Source organism: Cervus elaphus, chromosome 3 (genome assembly GCF_910594005.1).
Source record: "Cervus elaphus chromosome 3, mCerEla1.1, whole genome shotgun sequence".
Lineage (NCBI taxonomy): Eukaryota > Metazoa > Chordata > Mammalia > Artiodactyla > Cervidae > Cervus > Cervus elaphus.
Genome location: NC_057817.1, coordinates 10,043,855 through 10,062,835, shown reverse-complemented (window position 1 = coordinate 10,062,835; position 18,981 = coordinate 10,043,855). Strand labels below are relative to the sequence as shown.

Genomic DNA, 18,981 nt, shown 5'->3' with positions numbered 1-18,981 from the left:
CCTATACTTTGGAAGCTTATAAAATCTCACAGCGCTAGTTCATTTTAAAGGCATGCATTTCTTGGGGGAATTTTCTGCATAATAGGCTTCCAAGAGGGAAACAAAATTCAAGGTTAAACAACCTTCCTGAAATACAGCATCAGTAGCATATAATTTTGTTAGGTTTCTATATTGAATATAGGATGTCAATAGTCAGATTACATACTTGCTCTTTAAAATCAGTACTAATTATTTTATAATAATCCTTTTACTCATAGATGATACAATAATAGATGATAATAGAATGATAATAGATAATAGAATAATAATAATGATAATGATAATAGAATGATAGAATAATAGATGATACAACATACCTACATAAACTTTACAAATCAATACAATGTGCTAGCTATAATACAGGAGAAATAATAGAGTAATTTATATAATTCACATTTCATTGTAAAAATCTTCACAACTTCAAAACTTTACTAGTGTCCCAATGAAGTGATCAAATGCTTACAACTGCTAAAAGGAATGTTTGGATTTGGAGAAATAAGACAGGAATTTCGCGAAAAGTCAGGAGCAAAAGGAAGTTCAGAGGCAAACATCAGAATAAGAGCTAGAATATTCAGCTTATATCAGAGCCTTGCAAAAACACTTCCACGTTGTATGTCAAGTTGTTCCAGGTTCAGATCATTACAAACAGGGCTTCCTTTCTTACGCATATCCCAGGGAGACTGTGAAGTATGTGCGGAATGGGGAGAGTTTTTAATTGTGTGAGACTGTCTCACATGTTGGAAGATGATTAGGTTCTTGGCCCAGGGCCTGTAAATGCAAGCAGCTGCTCCTCATGCCCATTTTTCAGCACACTAAAAAGGGCCCAACAAATACTCACGACAGCCTGTAGGGGGCAGTGTCAACCTATTAAGACCCAAACTGACTAGAACATGTTTTCCACGGTAACCATTAACACACACACACACACACACACACACACACACACACACACACACACACTGTATTCACACTATATAAACATATACACATATTCACCTCATGTGTTTTGAATCAGAATTAAACTTGAGAAATGATATAACGCAATCAAAATGTTTGTTATGCATAATACGCATGAAAGCGTGAATCACTACACGGTGCGGTGATGAAATGCCACCTTTATCTCTACGTGTCCTTGTCCCACATAGATTCCTTCAGCACGCACTGATGGAGTCGCTCAATGTCGCAAAGCACTGACAATAACACCCATCTGCACTGCGACTTTTTCTCATAGATATTTCAATTCAATAGAGGCTAACAAGAAATAATGTCATTTAACATCTTAGCCAGTACTTTTCTCAAGTGTGAGAAGAACTGAGTCAACAGGTGAGAGCTGCCATCGAGTCAGTGGATGGTAGCTGAGAAATTAATTTCTACAATGCAACAGACTCTAAGTCTTAGTACTTGGATAGTAATAGATTATTCACATGACAGTCTATCAGAGGGGGTCCAATAAAAGAAATGCAGAAATATAAAGTGAATAAACACTTGTCTTTAAAGCCAAGTGTTAGTCACTCAGTCATGTCTGACTCTTTGTGACCCCATGGACTGTAGCCCGCCAGGCTCCTCCGTCTATGAGATTCTCCAGGTGAGAATACTGGAGTGGGTCGCCATTTCCTTCTCCAAGGAGAAACTCAATTAGTATTAAACTTGTCTTCCAGTTATTTAGTCATTAAGATGAATAACAAAGATGAACATCAGATATCAACCAGCGTCTCTGAATAGGCACACAGAGTCCTAAGAGTTTCTAGTCTGTTGAGATAAATAACAGTGGAGGTGATTTGCAGTCTTTGTGATATTATGTGAAGGCATAATCACAAAAGTGCAGAGCGTTTTCCTGACACAGCCTGATCTACAACCTTACTAGGCTTCAGATTTCGTATCCGTAAAAGAGGGATAATGATTACTCTCTCCTGGTAGAGATTTTATAGGGCAGAATGGAGGTTGATTTCACAGAATGCACAGCCCACGCGTCCCTGCAAAGTGCTCAGTGAACACTGGCAACTGCTATAATAATTATTGTTCTTCCCATGCTACTAAGGGTTCTCCTCTTATGTTTCTTGGAAATATCTTCTTGAATTAACACTGTATTCTTGACACTAATAGATGGCAATAACGTTATGTTCATTCTGCAGCCCCATGAGGGAAAAAAGTACTGGGCTGCATTTTTCCTCATATTTAACCAATTACACCACCACTGGTTGTTGAGTTTCACTGGTTACTGCTGTGAGGGATAACGTTGATATACTCACTGTTTGTTCAGGCCACCGTCTTCAAATTGTGCTCCACACACTCAGGTGTCCTTGTAGTTGCTGGTGTATCTTGGGAGGGTGAGCGAGGAAGATATCTTTAACTCACCAAGGCAGCTCTGCCTTGCTGTCCATAGGTTTCTGTACAGTATTTTATCTGAACAAAGGGATCCTTGGCTAAAAAGGTTTGAAAACGATTGCTTTCTGGATCATATGTTCTCGTGAACGGCATGAGAATCACAGTCTTGTAATATTGTAATACCTATCCTGTTGTTTCTAGCATGGTGGCAGATACTTTCAGAGTATGGGGGATACGAATGTGTGTAAGAAATTATACCTGCCTCTGAGCATTTTAGATGAAGAGCTTTGAAAGCTTGTAGGATGACTCAATTCTGTTTTGAAAATGATAGAACTTCTTGTCCAAATGGTAGCATTTGAACAGGTTCTTGAGTAATTAAAAAATGTGTCAGGGTTAATGGGGAAAGGGAATACATGAAGAGAGAAAAGCAAATTGCTGACTGATTTTAAGCAGTTTTTTAAAGGAGATTTAACAGGACTTAAATGAATGCAGGTATGGAACTGGAGTTGCAATAGGTCAGGGAGACAAGGATAATAGTGAGATTTCTTACCTGAATAGCTAGGGAATGAGATGGCCCAAGGGGAGCATGTAGAATAAGACTGGAAGAGGATTATAAATGGAACCCTGTAAACTGTGACCTCTACCACTAAAGGGAAGGAAAGACAATGAAAAGGGAGGGCCAGTCAATGAAAGAGAATAAGGAGGGAAGGAAGGAAGATGAGGAAATGAGATTAGACTCTTGGGAAATCAAGATTTTTCAGATCATGACTACTGATCATAATAATGATGCAGAAATATGTGACGAAGGTTGAAAGGCACCCTCATAACTGTACAAAAAGAAGTACCTGGTGACCATTTTACCTGTACTTGATGGATGGAAATCAGAGCGGAAGGAGCTGAGTTGTTAGTGGGAGTTGAAGAAATAGATGTCAGGGTCAAGGTTGTGTTTTCCACTCAGTTTGAAGTAGACACGAAGAAGGAAGTGAGAATGGTGGGTGATAGAGGAGGTGAAGGAAGAAGAAAAGCTTAGCGTGTGTACAAAGAAAACTATTTCTGAAGCATGTATAATGCATAGAACTTCACTTGCAAATATGTGAACTTTGAGCATACCTGTAGGCTAAAAGGAACGAGGGAATCAGAAAATGAAATGACAAAAGAAAAGAAAATTAGAGATGATGTGAAGAGGAAACACCAAGAGGGAATTTGTCTTTCCTAGAACAGGCATCCTTGGAATGGGTTTGAAGAATGTAATGCTTGAATATTTGGCTGCAGAGTTTCTGAAGTTTTCTCAATTTGGGTGTCTGTCTGACCTGAATGGAGGGCTTTTCCAAAAGAGAAACAGACTCGTTAAAAATGACAGTTTGACTCTAATAATAGCTAACACTTATAGGATGCTTACCCTGTGCCAGACACTCCGCTAAGCACTTCATATGCATTGATGCCTCTATCCAACAACCCTATATGGAGATATTATTTTAAATCCCCATTTTATACCAGAAGAAACTGAAGCACAGAAAGTTGAAGTCACATTCTCCAGGTCACATAGAATATGGCAGAGCTAAGAGCTGAACCCATGCAGTCTGTAACCAGAGCTTGTGTTTCTAAATCCTGTATTAAACTGTCTACCCAATAGTATTTCTACATGAATTACATAACTACTCCCAGCCCACTTGCTCTTATTCTAGACTCAGAATCAAGTTTTGGCTATTTGGTTTTCTGCTGTACTTCAGGAAAGGTGCACTTGACTTCAAGAAGCTCATGAATATCAAAACCTTAATCACAGCTATTTGGATGACACGAGTTCATGCTTTACAAACCAACCATGGCCCTAGTCATATTAAAATCAAAGTTGCAAAATAAAGAAGCATTCTGCAAAACCTTGTCTGCTTCATTTAGATAACAGTGTGCAGAATGAATGGAAAGATAAAAATGCTCAGAATTTCCCATTTCCTTTTCCTTTTTTTAATTTGAAACCCCATGGTATTATGAATGATATCATCAAGCAGTTTGGTTTGAATATGCTCCGTGCTGGACTCTGCAGATTACCCAACTAATGACATGCACACTCCTTGCCATTGTGACACCTCTCTTCTCTCAAGTGGGAATTTCAAGTGACAGACTAAAGCTGTTTGCTATCAATTTTGCAAAAAAACACATCTGCCAGATAGCCAAGATTTAGTTCAGAGACAGAAATCAATTAATATTCTAATTTGTTACCTGTCATTAGCATCACACCATATTATGCCAAGTCAAAAGTGATAACCTTTATGTAACATACGCTCCTAAAGGAATTTGATTTAGGGAATGTGTTTCATTTCTGTGGAGTGTTGCTCCCTGTGTATAAATCCCATTAGAAATTTCAATTACACAGGCAGTAAAAATCGTGATGGATTAAAATGAAAGTGTAAAATATGCAGTTGCATATTTATCATAAAGCTGTGTGGCTGTATTCTTGATTTAGTTTTTCTAAAGTTATTTGCCAAACCATTTAAAATTTTAGGTATTTCAGTTGTTTCTTCCCCATTAAAAAAATCAAGGAGAGAGCTAGCAGCATCATATTTCTAGAGTTGTTACCTAGATTCTCTGACCTTCTACTATTTTATTTTAGGTTGCTGCTGCTGCTGCTAAGTCACTTCAGTCGTGTCCGACTCCGTGAGACCCCATAGATGGCAGCCCACCAGGCTCCCCTGTCCCTGGGATTCTCCAGGCAAGAACACTGGAGTGGGTTGCCATTTCCTTCTCCAATGCATGAAAGTGAAAAGTGAAAGTGAAGTCGCTGGTAAAAGTTAATCTCCACAGAGGAAGACTGATTACCTGATTTCCAGTGCCTAAGAAAGAAATACAGGAATGGGATAGTGGCTTGGGAAGAAGGAATGAGATAAGATAGCTAAGAGAAAGAAAAAGGGAGAGTTGCACAGATATTTTCCCCATTGATTCTTTTCCTGTTGATGAACAAGGAGGTGAATATAAAGTATAGATGGTGCTAAGTGGAAAAGGCTAAAAGATAAAGCTATCACCATAAATATGGAAACAACTTGTTTTCTCAATGTGAATGACACTGTCAAGCATTGAAATGATGCTTTCCTTGATGTTAGAAATCAAATTTTAAAAATTTATTATACTTGATTTATAATGTGTTTATTTCTACAGTACAACAAAGGGATTCAGTAATACATATTTATACACTCTCTTTCATATTCCTTTCCATTATGGTTTATAACAGGGTATTGAATATAGTTCCCTGTGCCATAGAGGAGGACCTTGTTTTTCACCTTAGAATTTTTTCACATGCTTTAAATTTTCAATGTTTTAAGGCCTCAAAATCTAAGACTGGAGGTTCAGGATATAAGCCAAATCAACATTGATTCATTCATTCATTCACTTGACAAATAGAAATTGAGTGCCCTATATATATTAAGGATCACCAGGGGTGAAACTATGCATAGAACAGACCCAGATTTTTCCCTTCATAGAGGTTACATAATTTTGAAGAGAGCCAGAACAATTTAAAAACCAATAATAAAATACATAGCGTTTCGGATGGTGCTAAGTAATACAGTGAGAAATAAAGCAAGGGGGAGAGGACAGGAAATGCTGATGAAGTTGGGATGGGGTGAATGGATTATAATTTTGAGTAGCATGGTTGGAGAAGTCCTCATTAAGGAGATGACACTGGGTGAAAGCCTAAGGAAAGTGAGAGAATAGGTATTTATTGGGGAACATGAAATCCCACTGTTGTCAAGGCTGCCATTGCCTCTCATATTGTTTACTCCTCCAGAGAAGGAAATGATGCTGAAGGCAAGGCAGAATATACATTGGATTTGGTGTTAGTCATTGCTTTCTCTGCTTCCCTCTAAGACATTTCTTTTAAAGGCAGCATTTTTATAAAATAGCCAAGTGAGTGTTTGCCCTCATGATAGATGCATTTAGTTTTTGCCCTGTGGTTATGACTTCAAAGTCATATCAAAAGTTAGCTGAATCAGTCCATTAGCTCAGCAGCAGAGAAAGAACGAGAACCTGAGAGGCTGCGTTTCCCCTTTAGGGCTCGCTCTACTGGACCGTCTCCACCTTCCCTAGGTTATGAGCCTTCATGCTGAGAATGGAAATTACTGACAACTGTGCTAAGAGTATCTCTCAGATGTATCTGAATTCATTAAAAGTGGGCAAACAGATCAACAAGTTGTTAGTTCCAGGGAGGATAAGATTCCTTGCAGTTTAATTCAGTGGCCTCTTTCTCTTACGAATTTTGTAAATCGCTCATCTAGATTATTGCAACAACCTGCTTTATTTTCTCTCCTTGTCCCTCTATGCGTATTTTCAACATGATAGCAAGAGTGAGTTTTAAATTTGTATTTATTTTTAAACTTTCTATTTTATATTGGAGTATAGCTGATTAACAATTTTGTGATTTTAATAGTTTCAGGCGGACAGCAAAGGGACTCAGCTATACATATACACGTATCCATTCTCCTTCAAACTCCCCTCTCATCCAGGCTGCCTGACTTTTAAGAAAAGCCTATGTCAGATGATGGAATACCTCTGCTCGAAATGTTCCAAAGGCATTTTATTTCACTCAGAGTAAAATCTAGTTTCCTTAGAACAGTTCACACAGTGCCACGTCTTGGAGCCTGAGGTTTGCCTTCTGCCTTTCTCTACTTTGCTTTATTCCACCAAAGGCACAGAGTTCCTTGCTGTTCCAGTGGATTCTTGCCTTAGGGGCCTTGTCTTTCACAGGTTTTAGAACTTTCTCCTCCAGGTTTCCTTACAAAGGGAAGCAGCTCAGATCATCCAAGCAAATAATAATCTTTTACCCTCTACCACTTTGCCTTTCCCACTTTACTCTGCTTTCCATATATTATTTATCATTCTATGATGGGCCATATACATTTGCCTCCTTATATATTATTTCTTTTGTGAGGGCCAAAATATACTTTCCCGTTAGATACTAGATAAGTACCTGTGTGTTTAGCTACTCAGTCATGTCTGGCTCTTTGCAACCCCATGGACTGTAGCCCGCCAGGCTCCTCTGTCCGTGGGATTCTCCAGGCAAGAATACTGGAGTGGGTTGCCATTCCCTTCTCCAGGGGATCTTCCTGACTCAGGGATCAAACCCAGGTCTCCTGCATTGCAGGTGCGGTCCTGACTGTCTGGGCCACCAGGGAAGCCCAGGTAAGTGTCTGCTGCTGCTGCTAAGTCGCTTCAGTCGTGTCTGACTCTGTGCGACCCCATAGACGGAAGCCCACCAGGCTCCCCCGTCCCTGGGATTCTCCAGGCAAGAACACTGGAGTGGGTTGCCATTTCCTTCTCCAATGCGTGAAAGTGAAAAGTGAAAGTGAAGTCGCTCAGTCGTGTCCGACTCTTAGCGACCCCATTGTCTGCAGCCCACCAGGCTCCTCCGTCCATGGGATTTTCCAGGCAAGAGTACTGGAGTGGGGTAGATAAGTGTCTAGTGTATAGTAAATGTTTACATTTGAATAGAAAATACCAACCTGTAATTTAAGATTTAAATTAAATGCCATTGATTGGACTTAGTGCGATACACACTCAAACTTAGGTCCAGTTTATGGTTTCTTTCCAGATGACCACAAAGAAAATGTTAAAAATTGGGCAAACATTTTTGAAGTATTAATTAATGAGTGAAAGAAAACCAAACTTGTAATAATGGAAATGTATGTTTTTGCTACTGTTTAAGAATAATCTTTAAAATGGAATAATTTCATAAATAAAGATAAAAAATACAGACAGCACAACCCATAAACATTAATATTCTCTGGAGAGAGAGAGAAAGAGAGAGAGAGAGAGAGAGAGACATTGCAGAAGATAAAAAGAACCCACCTACATTAAATACAAGATAGTTTTCTTTATAAATTGGATTTTCATTTATTAAGTATATTTTAATACTTTAGAATACTCCCTTTCCAAGAATATGCCATTTTATTTTTGAAATACTACCATTCTAACAAAAAATACTACCATTCAAAAAAAAAAAAATCAAAGGTACGCTTATGTTAAGAGGAATTCTGCTTTTTGCTTCTAACAGGTAAATTGATTCTCAACCATATATTTTTACATGAGTAACAATATGTAATACTCACATGGAATTTTATGCAACTCATTCATAAACTTCTCCTTCAGCTTGGAGAAGGCATCCTCCTTTCCTTCCCCGGGACTGGCTGGCTCGGTGGCATTATGTGGCAGGACAGTCGCCACAGTGGTGACTGGCGGGGCTGCCAGCGCCTCGTGATGACTCTCGCTCACCATCGTAGGTTCAGCTGAATCTGTGAGGGGAGGGAAGCAAAAAAAGCACAATTCAGAATGGCTTACCTGCCCCGGGTGAGAGCTATTCTGGAGATGAAAAGACAGGAGGGGGCACACCTGCTCACTGGATAAATAGCATGTCATTAGCATATTACTTTGTGTTGGCTCATGAAATATTTATGGAACCATAGAGAAGGTTCTTCCCCAGAAGTTAAGGCCATACGTAGTTACTGAAAGCATTCTCTCCTGACAATAGAATGAAACTGTCAAATCTCTTAGTTACTTATACAGGCAATTATTTGCTGTGTAGATTTAACTCTTTAACCCATGTCCTACTGAAATGCACATGAAGCAGTTATTGACAACATACATGCTCTGTACTCTAAACATTTTGTGTTTTTTACAAGGAATGATGAGATGAAATATTTATCTTAAAACTGCTGATGAATGATAGCATATATTCAAAATGTTAGTCAATTTTAAAATGTTTGTAAAGAATACTATTGTAATATCCATACTCCAGGATTCCTGAATGTTATACAGAAATTAATTTTTGAATCTCATTTATTGATAGTATGCTTTCCTCCCAGTTTTTTTTTTGACATTTACCATAGATAATACTGTGACCAATAATTCACCTGTCTTGCTGGGTGAATTTCTGAAACCACTGTAAATGTGACATGATTAACTATATATATCAAAGCATTGATGATAAAACATGACTTGTCTAATTATTTTAGTTTATTTAGCTTGATTATATTATTGAACTGTTTTATTAAATTTATTCGATTACTTGTTTGTCTCCAAAATATTAAAGAATTAATCCTTAAGGTTTATTGTTTAGTCACTCAGTCTTGTCCAACTCTTTGTGACCCCATTGACTGCAGTATGCCAGGCTCTCAGAGTTTGCTCAAACACATGTTCATTGAGTCAATGAAGCCATTCAACCATCTTATCCTCTGTCACCCCCTACTCCTCCTCCCCTCAATCTTTCCCAGCATCAGGGTGTTTTCCAATGAGTTGGCTCTTCACATCAGGTGCCAAAGTATTGGAACTTCAGCTTCAATAGCAGTCATTCCAATGAATATTCAGGGTTGATTTCCTTTAGGATTGATTGGTTTGATCTCCTTGCTCTCCAAGGTCTTCTCCAACACCACAGTTCAAAAGCATCGATTCTTCAGTGCTCAGACTTCGTTATGGTCTCTCGCATCCATACACAACTACTGGAAAAATCATAGCTTTGACTACATGGACTTTTGTCAGCAATGTGATATCTCTGCTTTTTAATATGCTGTCTAGGTTTGTCATAGCTTTCCTTCCAAGCAGCAAGCATCTTTTCATTTCATGGCTGCAGTCACCACCCACAGTGGTGCCCAAGAAAATGTAGCCAATGAAACATTCTTAGGCTTGAATGCAGAAAACAGTTCCAGTTTTCTTCACTAGCTAAATGAAGTTTGACAAAGCATTAAACTTCTTAATTGATACATCTTTTGAAATATGAAGAGTTGAAACCTGCCCTGCCTAGATTTCTCTTAGTACTTGAGAAGTGCTCATATAAATGTAAGGAAGGTCTTCTAACAGGGTCATATTCTCCAAGCTAAGCATATTCTGGACTTTCACGCTTTTACTGTATGATATAAGATTTCAGGCTGTGCTGGTGACAGTGTACATTGTTTGGGACAGGAATAGATAGATACAGATAGGCCTGGGTCTTACTTCACGGTCTCAGCAGGGAAGCTGATGGACCCAGAAAGCCCTTTTGAGCTGCAAAGAAATGGATAAGAAGAGAAAACAGATAAAGGATTTTTATAGAACTCAAACCTTCTGTGAATTAATCATGCCTACTTTCATATTTAGTGAAAATATAATTGAAAGTAGAATAACCTCAAATGTATGGGATTTATTAATATCTTAATCAAAACCCAGAGATTTTGGATCTTCGGAAAGAAAATAATGGATGAGCCTGATACAAGAAAGTGAAGGTCGCTTAGTCATCATGCCTGACTCTTTGTGATTCCAGGGATTACACAGCCCATGGAATCCTCCAGGTCAGAATACTGAAGTGGGTAGCCTTTCCTTTCTCCAGGGGATCTTCCCAACCCAGGAATCGAACCCAGGTCTTCCACATTACTGATAGATTCTTTACCGGCTGAGCCAAAAGGGAAGCCCAAGAATACTGGAGTGGGTAAGCTATCCCTTCTCCAGTGGATCTTCCTGACCCAGGAGTCGAACCAGGGTCTCCTGCATTGCAGGCAGATTCTTTACCAACTGAGCTTGATACATATATGCAAATAATCAAATTTTATAATTATTCTCTTTTCAAAGCTCTGAATTTTTCACTAGTAGCTACTAATAAAATCCTAAGGGGGTAGAATCAGACAGACAGGGGTTCAGGGCTTCTCTGTTCTTGAGTTTCTTCATTTGTAAAAGGAGAATAATCATACTAAGTATGTAAGGTTTTAATTTATGCAAAGAACTAAGCACAATGTCTGGCATATAAATTTGTTTCTTCTGTTGATTAACTGATCAATAAGTTGATTGATCTATCCCTCTCTCCATTCCCTAAGAGTTTTTGGCAGCTCAGATTTTTTCCAGATTGTGGAAAAATTTTATTTTTTCTGATTCAAGGTCACTTTTCAGAAGCTTTCCCTGATTTTCTGATTCTGCTTAGCTTTGGCTCTTGTCTCCCTGCAGAAATTTAGAGTACTGTTTTCACTGTTGGCACAACTTAGATGAAACTATTGATACTAATGATGCCTTAGCTCTCACATTTCATGTGACTCAGCAAGACTTCACTTACATACAACATAAATGTGAACATATGCATGAAGTATTTGTATATATTAAAAAATGGATTTGATCCTCTACTATGAGAATCACCAGATGTGAGATGCATCATTACTTGTCTCCATAGGATAGTTGAGGATATTTGAGGGATTATGGTTTATTGTGGGATTTAAAGGAAATGATTGTGCTAAATAAAATAACAAAGTACAACAGTGTCATCATTAAATTAAAGGTATATTATCTGTTTCAGCTCAATTTCTGTCATGTTCTGAAAGTGGAATGTCATTCTTGGGATGAGCCTGACATTCAGCTGTTCGCTCTAACTGGCTACACACTTTTTTACAGGTTTTGTGCACACAGATGTTTGGGTCCTTTCTCTTGGATTGCTAAATATTTTCATATTTCCCCAGTTTATCCTGGAAAGTAAAACATTTCTATATGTAAGTTGAGTGGTCCAAAAGGCTATAGGAAAAATAATGCATGTTAAAGAGAGTCACCATGTAGAAAATGACCTTGAAGTTTATTTAGTAGTTTTTGCTGTTGTTGCTAAGGAAGTAAATGAATGTTCCTATAATTTGCAAAAAAGATCCTTTTCAGACATAAGGTATACCTGGTACCTGGAAGGTGTTTCATTAAAAAAGGTAATATCTATAAACTTGTAACTTACTAACCAATGATATTATCCCAACTTTTCCTGATTTAAAAAAAAAAATCAAGAAAAGATTATGTAAGAAATATACAGGCAATGCTTCTTTTTACTTAATGTATACCATGTGAAATTAAAAAAGTCTTTTGGAAGTTATAAAGATATAATGGGCAGTTAAGGATCTAATATACTAACAAAGACTAATTGATTGCTGAATTTATTTTTATTCTTTTATATTCTGAGAGATATTGTCTGTAAAGAACAAAACTAAGAATACTTATGTTGCTCTTGAAAATGCATATTTATGGAAATAGGATGCTTATGAAGGAGCATCATTTTGCTGATGTAAAAACTAGCCAATTATTCAGTCCTGACTAATATGATGATTATACATTCTCTTATATACTTTAGTGCATGTGGCCTTGATTGTTTATTTATAAAAAAAAAATTTATGTTCTACTCAACTCTTGGTAAAACAAAAAAGCCAACAATTACCAAGGATTTGATAAGTGGTTTAGATATAGGAAATCAGAGTTCCCACACTACTCCCATGAGATAAGTGTAATTAGCACCCATTTTACAGGTGAGGAGACTAAGACCAATTGGTTCCTAGATGGTAGTAACTAGTGGAGTTGAGATTTGTACCTAGGTGTCCTAGCCACTAGTATAAGGGATATGTATACTATGAGATAAAATCTAGTAAAGTTGTTTTTTGAAAGAGTTTTGGACCATAACCCTTAGTAAGTAGTATGTTGTATATTGTACTTCCGTATTCACACTCTTCCACTATATGTTATATTTGGAACACATATCACATTGGGAAACTTGTCCTTGCTATGTGTGAAATATTCTGATATATTCCATTCTATTCTGTTCTATTTTAGTAAATTCTAATTATTCTTATTAGCTTCACAAACCACTATTGGTTTCATAACTGTTTGGAAAATCACTATGGTAAGAGACCTGTTAAGATACAATAATACTAAACGAGGCTAATAAAACCTAAAGATGCCATTTATTAAGAATTTACTATGTGTCAAGATGCTGGCATTGATTTTTAAGTGTAGTGTCCTCAATCTCTCCCTGCAACTCTGAAAAGTAACTTGGTCTTATTTTATAGGGGAAAAAAAGGATTGTGAAGAGATTAAGTGACTTGTTCTACACAGATTTAGCCTGATCCAAGATTCCTTCCATTAATCTTCTTCAATAATAACATTTAAGTGTTATTAAGCAATTAAATTAGTACTGGAAAGGTATTTTATGATTTTCTTTTGAATTGAAAAAAAATTTGCATTTCTATTCACAAGTTTACCAGTGAACAGAAAACACAAGTCACCTTACTAATAGAAAAGAGATTGATTAATTTTAGAGGCATAGTTACCGAGTTTGTTAAAGTGGAATTTAACATCTTGGAGTGTGCCAAGAGAAATATTATTGAATAGAAAAATAAATTCTCCCCCAGAAGAAAGCTGAAGGTGACAAACAAGCAATTCTAAAATATATACATATTGCCCCTGAAGAAAAAAACAGTGCTTAATTTCACAAATAGTCAAAGAACTGAAAGTTAATACATAGTCTTTGTAAATGGGGATAAATGTGGATGTGAAGGTGAGTATACAAAAAACTTGACAATGGGTAAAAGACCATAGTTTAGAAAAATAGTTTATAGAGGCCAAAGTAACAGAACAGAGTCTATATAAGCACTCATTTTTTTCTAGAAATTCACAATAAAGAATTAATATAAGGATGTTTATAGTAACTCATTTGTAGTATTTTAAGACCAGAAATTACCTAACAGATTAAAATTATGATAATCCACAAAATAATATTATTAAAATTAAAGGTAAATATTTACAAATCTGTAAATATATTACAGTATTAGATGAAAATGCAAATGACTAAACATTATATAAAGCATTTCCAATTTCTCTGGATAAGATTATTTTGTAAAAAAAGATTGGAAAGATGTACTTAAAAATGTCAACATTGTGGTAGTATATTCACTTTTTTTAAGTGTATGTTTACATTGTCAACATATTATAAGCTTAAACTGTTTTAGATTATGCATAGGGAGAAAAGCTTTAAAACTGTTTTGCTCTTAATGAAACTGTACTTTGCAAAAAGAGATTTATTTCCTAACACCAGATTTTCAAAAAACTGCTTTACGATGTAATATAAAAAGCTAAACTGCTAGAAAGAAGGATTCAGCTACATGTTTAGCAAATATAATATGCAAAATGGTGACTGGGTAAAATAGAATGCAGAAAAAATTTTAAGGTATCATGATGGCTCATACATTTGTGGTATAAAATGAGGAAAATCAGAATTTTTGGTTGCCATGACAACTTCCCTCTGTTCCTTATCTTTATTCTACTTAGTAGGACTTTAATTATGTCTATCTCTGGGTCTACAAATTCATATGGATTTCTTGGCTTATACAGTGATTTAGTCTACCAACCTGCATCAACATAATGATTTTTTTGTTGAAAGAACTATTTCCATCTGTATTTAAGTACTGCACCTTATCATAATAGCATGCAAAATTAAAGAGCAAACAGGAGAAGAAGGTAAAAAAATATTGGAAAATACATTATTACTAAGAAAAGACTTTGAATGTAGAAATGCTCCAAACTGAAAATAATTCTTGCAGAAATTATTACAGAATCCAGGAGATATCACAGAATAAATCAGTATGTATTTTTGAGGTGGAGGGCAACATGTAGTGATTTTATTCCATCAGAATTTCCTTTGACCTCCTCTAAGTGTAGGTGAAAATCCTAAGAAGATGCCCTGCGCGTCCCTCCCCCCACTTCAGAATGAGGTCTTCAGCTTCAAGGAGGGATCTTGCCGACAACTCACAGCTGAGGAATCTCTCCTAAAGAAATGCCTTTGGCTAAAGGGAACTGCTTTGCCCAGGCTTAAACCCACTTCCCCAGGGACAGCCCACACCAAGTGCCTGGGATGCTGGTGGAAAGGTCTGTCCCCCTGTCTTAGTTTGGTTCATCTCTGAAGCGCCCTCTGGGACCAGCTAAAGACTGTGGTAACTGCATCAGTTTCAGCAACCCTCCTTGCCTAAGCCTGCTTCCGCCACTCTCTTAACGTGGAAAGCATCCTCCAGTAAGCCACCTCTGACTCAGAGCAGCTTTCCAAGGAATCCAACATATGATACCCACTCTGAAAGATTTTGGGGAAAAAAAAAAATAAACCACTGTCAAAAGCTTCATTTAAATTCTTTCCCAACCCAAGGATCCTTAGGCAGTAAGTGAACTCTCACAGCATGATCAAAACCCTCTACAAGTGTGCAAATGTTTGAATGCAAGGCTTCAGGGGTACCTTCTCTCTCTTTGTATACTTTCCCTTGCAGGAAGTAAGAGGACAGCTAGAGACTGTGTATGGTCCCTGTCGTGGCAGGAGAAACGTGACTTCTGGCGACAAAGGCAATAAAATGGCAAGAGAGAAAAGATTGTTTATCAGAACTTAGAGCAAATGGAAGCATAGCCTGCAGCCTATCTTCATGAAACCATAAAACATACAAGCTCCTGGGCCATCTATCTTCAAATTATTGATTCAAAATATATCCAGGTATGTCCAGATTTTACCTATTTGTTTCATCACAAAAGTCTCCTAAGAGGTGCAGGAAGAATCCTGCTCAAGAGTATGGTTCTCAGCTAGTATCTCTCATAGATGTCTGCAAATTGCATACAAATGGGCCTGCTTAGCTTTACTCTGTAAAAAGAGTCAACATTCCTCCTCAATCCCACAGATGTCAGTCATGAATACTGCTGCTGTTGCTGCTAAGTCGCTTCAGTTGTGTCCGACCCTGTGCGACCCCATAGATGGCAGCCCACCAGGCTCCTCTGTCCCTGGGATTCTCCAGGCAAGAACACTGAATAGTGAGATGTCCTTAATATGTGAATCCCAGGGCTTGCCCATCTGTAGCCCCTTTCCACTGGAACTTCATGCTCACAGACTCTAATGGTGGAAAAGGATCTATGTGGATTACACCATCATCCCATGGATGCAGCAAGTTTAAGGAAGAATGAATATCTAATTCAAGAGCACCTCACTTAGATGCTGGCCTGAGGCCAATGACACTCTTTAGCGTGAAAAGCTGAGTGAGGCCAGTAAGATTCTCTTTAGGAATTGAAGCTATAAGATACCCTAAAGAAAGTGAAGCATAGAGAAGAGAAGAAGCATGCGCGCCGTCACAGAGTTAATAATGCAGCTGATCACAGGGTTCACGTCTATGACCACCGTGCACTCCCTCCCTCTGGCCGTCCTGCTTGCTTTGGCTTGGTTTTTTAGTTCTTTCTGAGTTTTACTACGTAATATCTTATAAAAACTAATATTGATAGTAATCTGAGTATCTGTACCTTATTAATCAAGAAAGCATAATGAGAAGTAAAATCTGCTATGTGGGTTCACTAGGCTTAGTTGTTTCTGGAATATCTGAATTTATAGCCAGAGGTGCTGAATTCTTTTACTCAATCTGCTCTACATGCATAACTGGAGGTGTGTGGAGGAGTGAAAGACCTGACGAGGTTGAGATATGGGGCCCCTATTGTGCAGGTTTATCAAAGTGCCATGGAGACTCATTGGTCGTGCAGTGATTAAAACATTCAACTGTGAATACAGTTTTTTTCACAATACATTTTTCCCCATGTTTTTACATCTGTGAAATGAGGATTTATTTGCCTTATAGTCGATGGCATCTTACTATCACGGTCAGCCAGGCCTGTGCACACCCAACTGTCTTCCTACTTCCATTGATGTTCCAGTAACAAATCATTTAAGAGCCATTTGAGGAAGAGATCTGAATCCTGGCGGTGGTCTGAAGCTTTCTATTGTAAGCTCATACACTCAAAACTAGCAGAATGAGTGTCAAACAGTTTGGAAGATTTTAGAAGCACTAATGGAACAATAGTTAAGGAAATGCTTTGTTGGACACTCTTGATGGCACAAAGGAAAATGGTGTGTAAGAAAAAGATGGGTATCAGTGTGTATGCCCAGAAGTGGTATTGCTGGGTCATATGGCAGTTCTATTTCCAGTTTTTTAAGGAATCTCCACACTGTTTTCCATAGTGGCTGTACTAGTTTGCATTACCACTTCTGGGCATACACACTGAGGAAACCAGATCTGAAAGAGACACGTGCACCCCAATGTTCATCGCAGCACTGTTTATAATAGCCAGGACATGGAAGCAACCTAGATGCCCATCAGCAGATGAATGGATAAGGAAGCTGTGGTACATATACACCATGGAATTTTACTCAGCCGTCAAAAAGAATTCATTTGAACCAGTCCTAATGAGATGGATGAAACTGGAGCCCCTTATACAGAGTGAAGTAAGCCAGAAAGATAAAGAACATTACAGCATACTAACACATATATATGGAATTTAGAAAGATGGTAACGATAACCCTATATGCAAAACAGGAAAAGAGACACAGAAATACAGAACAGACTTTTGAACTCTGTGGGAGAAGGTGAGGGTGGGATGTTTCAAAAGAACAGCATGTATACTATCTATGGTGAAACAGATCACCAGCCCAGGTGGGATGCATGAGACAAGTGCTCGGGCCTGGTGCACTGGGAAGACCCAGAGGAATCGGGTGGAGAGGGAGGTGGGAGGTGGGATCGGGATGGGGAATAAGTGTAAATCTATGGCTGATTCATATCAATGTATGACAAAACCCACTGAAATGTTGTGAAGCAATTAGCCTCCAACTAATAAAAAAATTAAAAAAAAAAAAAAAAAAGAAAAAGATGGGTATCATTAACTCTGAGCTGAGAACAGATTTAGAAATCTTTGTAACTTATTAACCAATCTCTTTTGCTTTTATTTTCCTTATTTGCATACACAAAAATGACACAAAATAAAATCTGTCTAAATAAGTCAATGATCATTCAAAAAGTACAAAATAAAAATTCAAGTGATATGAAACCATTTCTTGACATAGTTTGTAGTACTTTTTCTTACTGGTCTATGAAATATTGCTGCATCTTATAATTAATGGTTTCTTAGAGTACATGAAATAGACATTTCCTAAAGAATAAGAGAAAGCATGAGCATTGTTTACAAATAATATATTATAAAGTAATAAACTGTATAAAATTTTAAACAAACCAAGTTTCTCATTCCCAGAAGATCAATCACAATTATATTTAATAACTATAGTCAACACAAATTTCAGAACTAGCTGAATAAAAATGAATCCCTGAGCCAAATGAAAATCATATTCACTGTGACATTATTTCCCCCCTTAGATCTATAATATAGAGAATAAAAGAATGGAAACAATACATATCCAAGTCAAAACCCAAGTACTGAATTATTGTGGTAATGATACAGAAAATCAAGAATTTTTATACAAATTGAAAATTTCCCACCTATAATAGGGAAAAAAATCTTGGAAAATGGGATATCAGAGATGTTTCTAAAGCACTTAATAATAAATTCACAAATCTAACATTTTTTTTTCTAGTAACCCACTTATGTGCACCCATTTCTCTACTAATGCAGTTTCAAAAACAATAATTTATTTTCAAAGCATCACTCAATAATGGAGAACTTTTACAGCTTTAAAAGACCTCCCAAGATTTTGGTAAGAATGACAGGGTCATGATCAAGAAAAGACAGCAAAAGAGCTATTTCAAATGCATTATAAAGACTTCAAGTGCATTTTGTAGTGTTTAAGAATGAGAGTTAAAGTCTCTCTTTTTTATTTTTTGATTAAAAAAAAGACATGAAAGCCTAGGGATGGAAAGGCAATTTTGCAAGGATTAATTTGGCATAATTTTCATTGACAATGTTTTTGTGTACAATATTAATTGAAGTTACCTCTTGTGTTGTTATTTAGTCACTAAGTTGTGTCTGACTCTTTTGTGACCCCATGGACTGTAGCCCATCAGGCTCCTCTGTCCA

At 37.3% G+C, this 18,981-nt stretch overlaps 1 protein-coding gene across 2 annotated transcripts in view; it reads right to left on the bottom strand.

Moving 5' to 3' along the window:
- Positions 1–18,981, bottom strand: part of SYT1 (synaptotagmin 1) — a 586,821-nt gene that overhangs the window by 216,166 nt on the left and 351,674 nt on the right. For both annotated transcript variants that reach the window (XM_043880212.1, XM_043880222.1), the window contains exon 4: positions 8,460–8,642. In XM_043880212.1, the coding sequence (XP_043736147.1) occupies positions 8,460–8,625 (166 nt within the window). In that variant the 5' untranslated portion in view covers positions 8,626–8,642. The remainder of the gene's footprint in view (positions 1–8,459; positions 8,643–18,981) is intronic.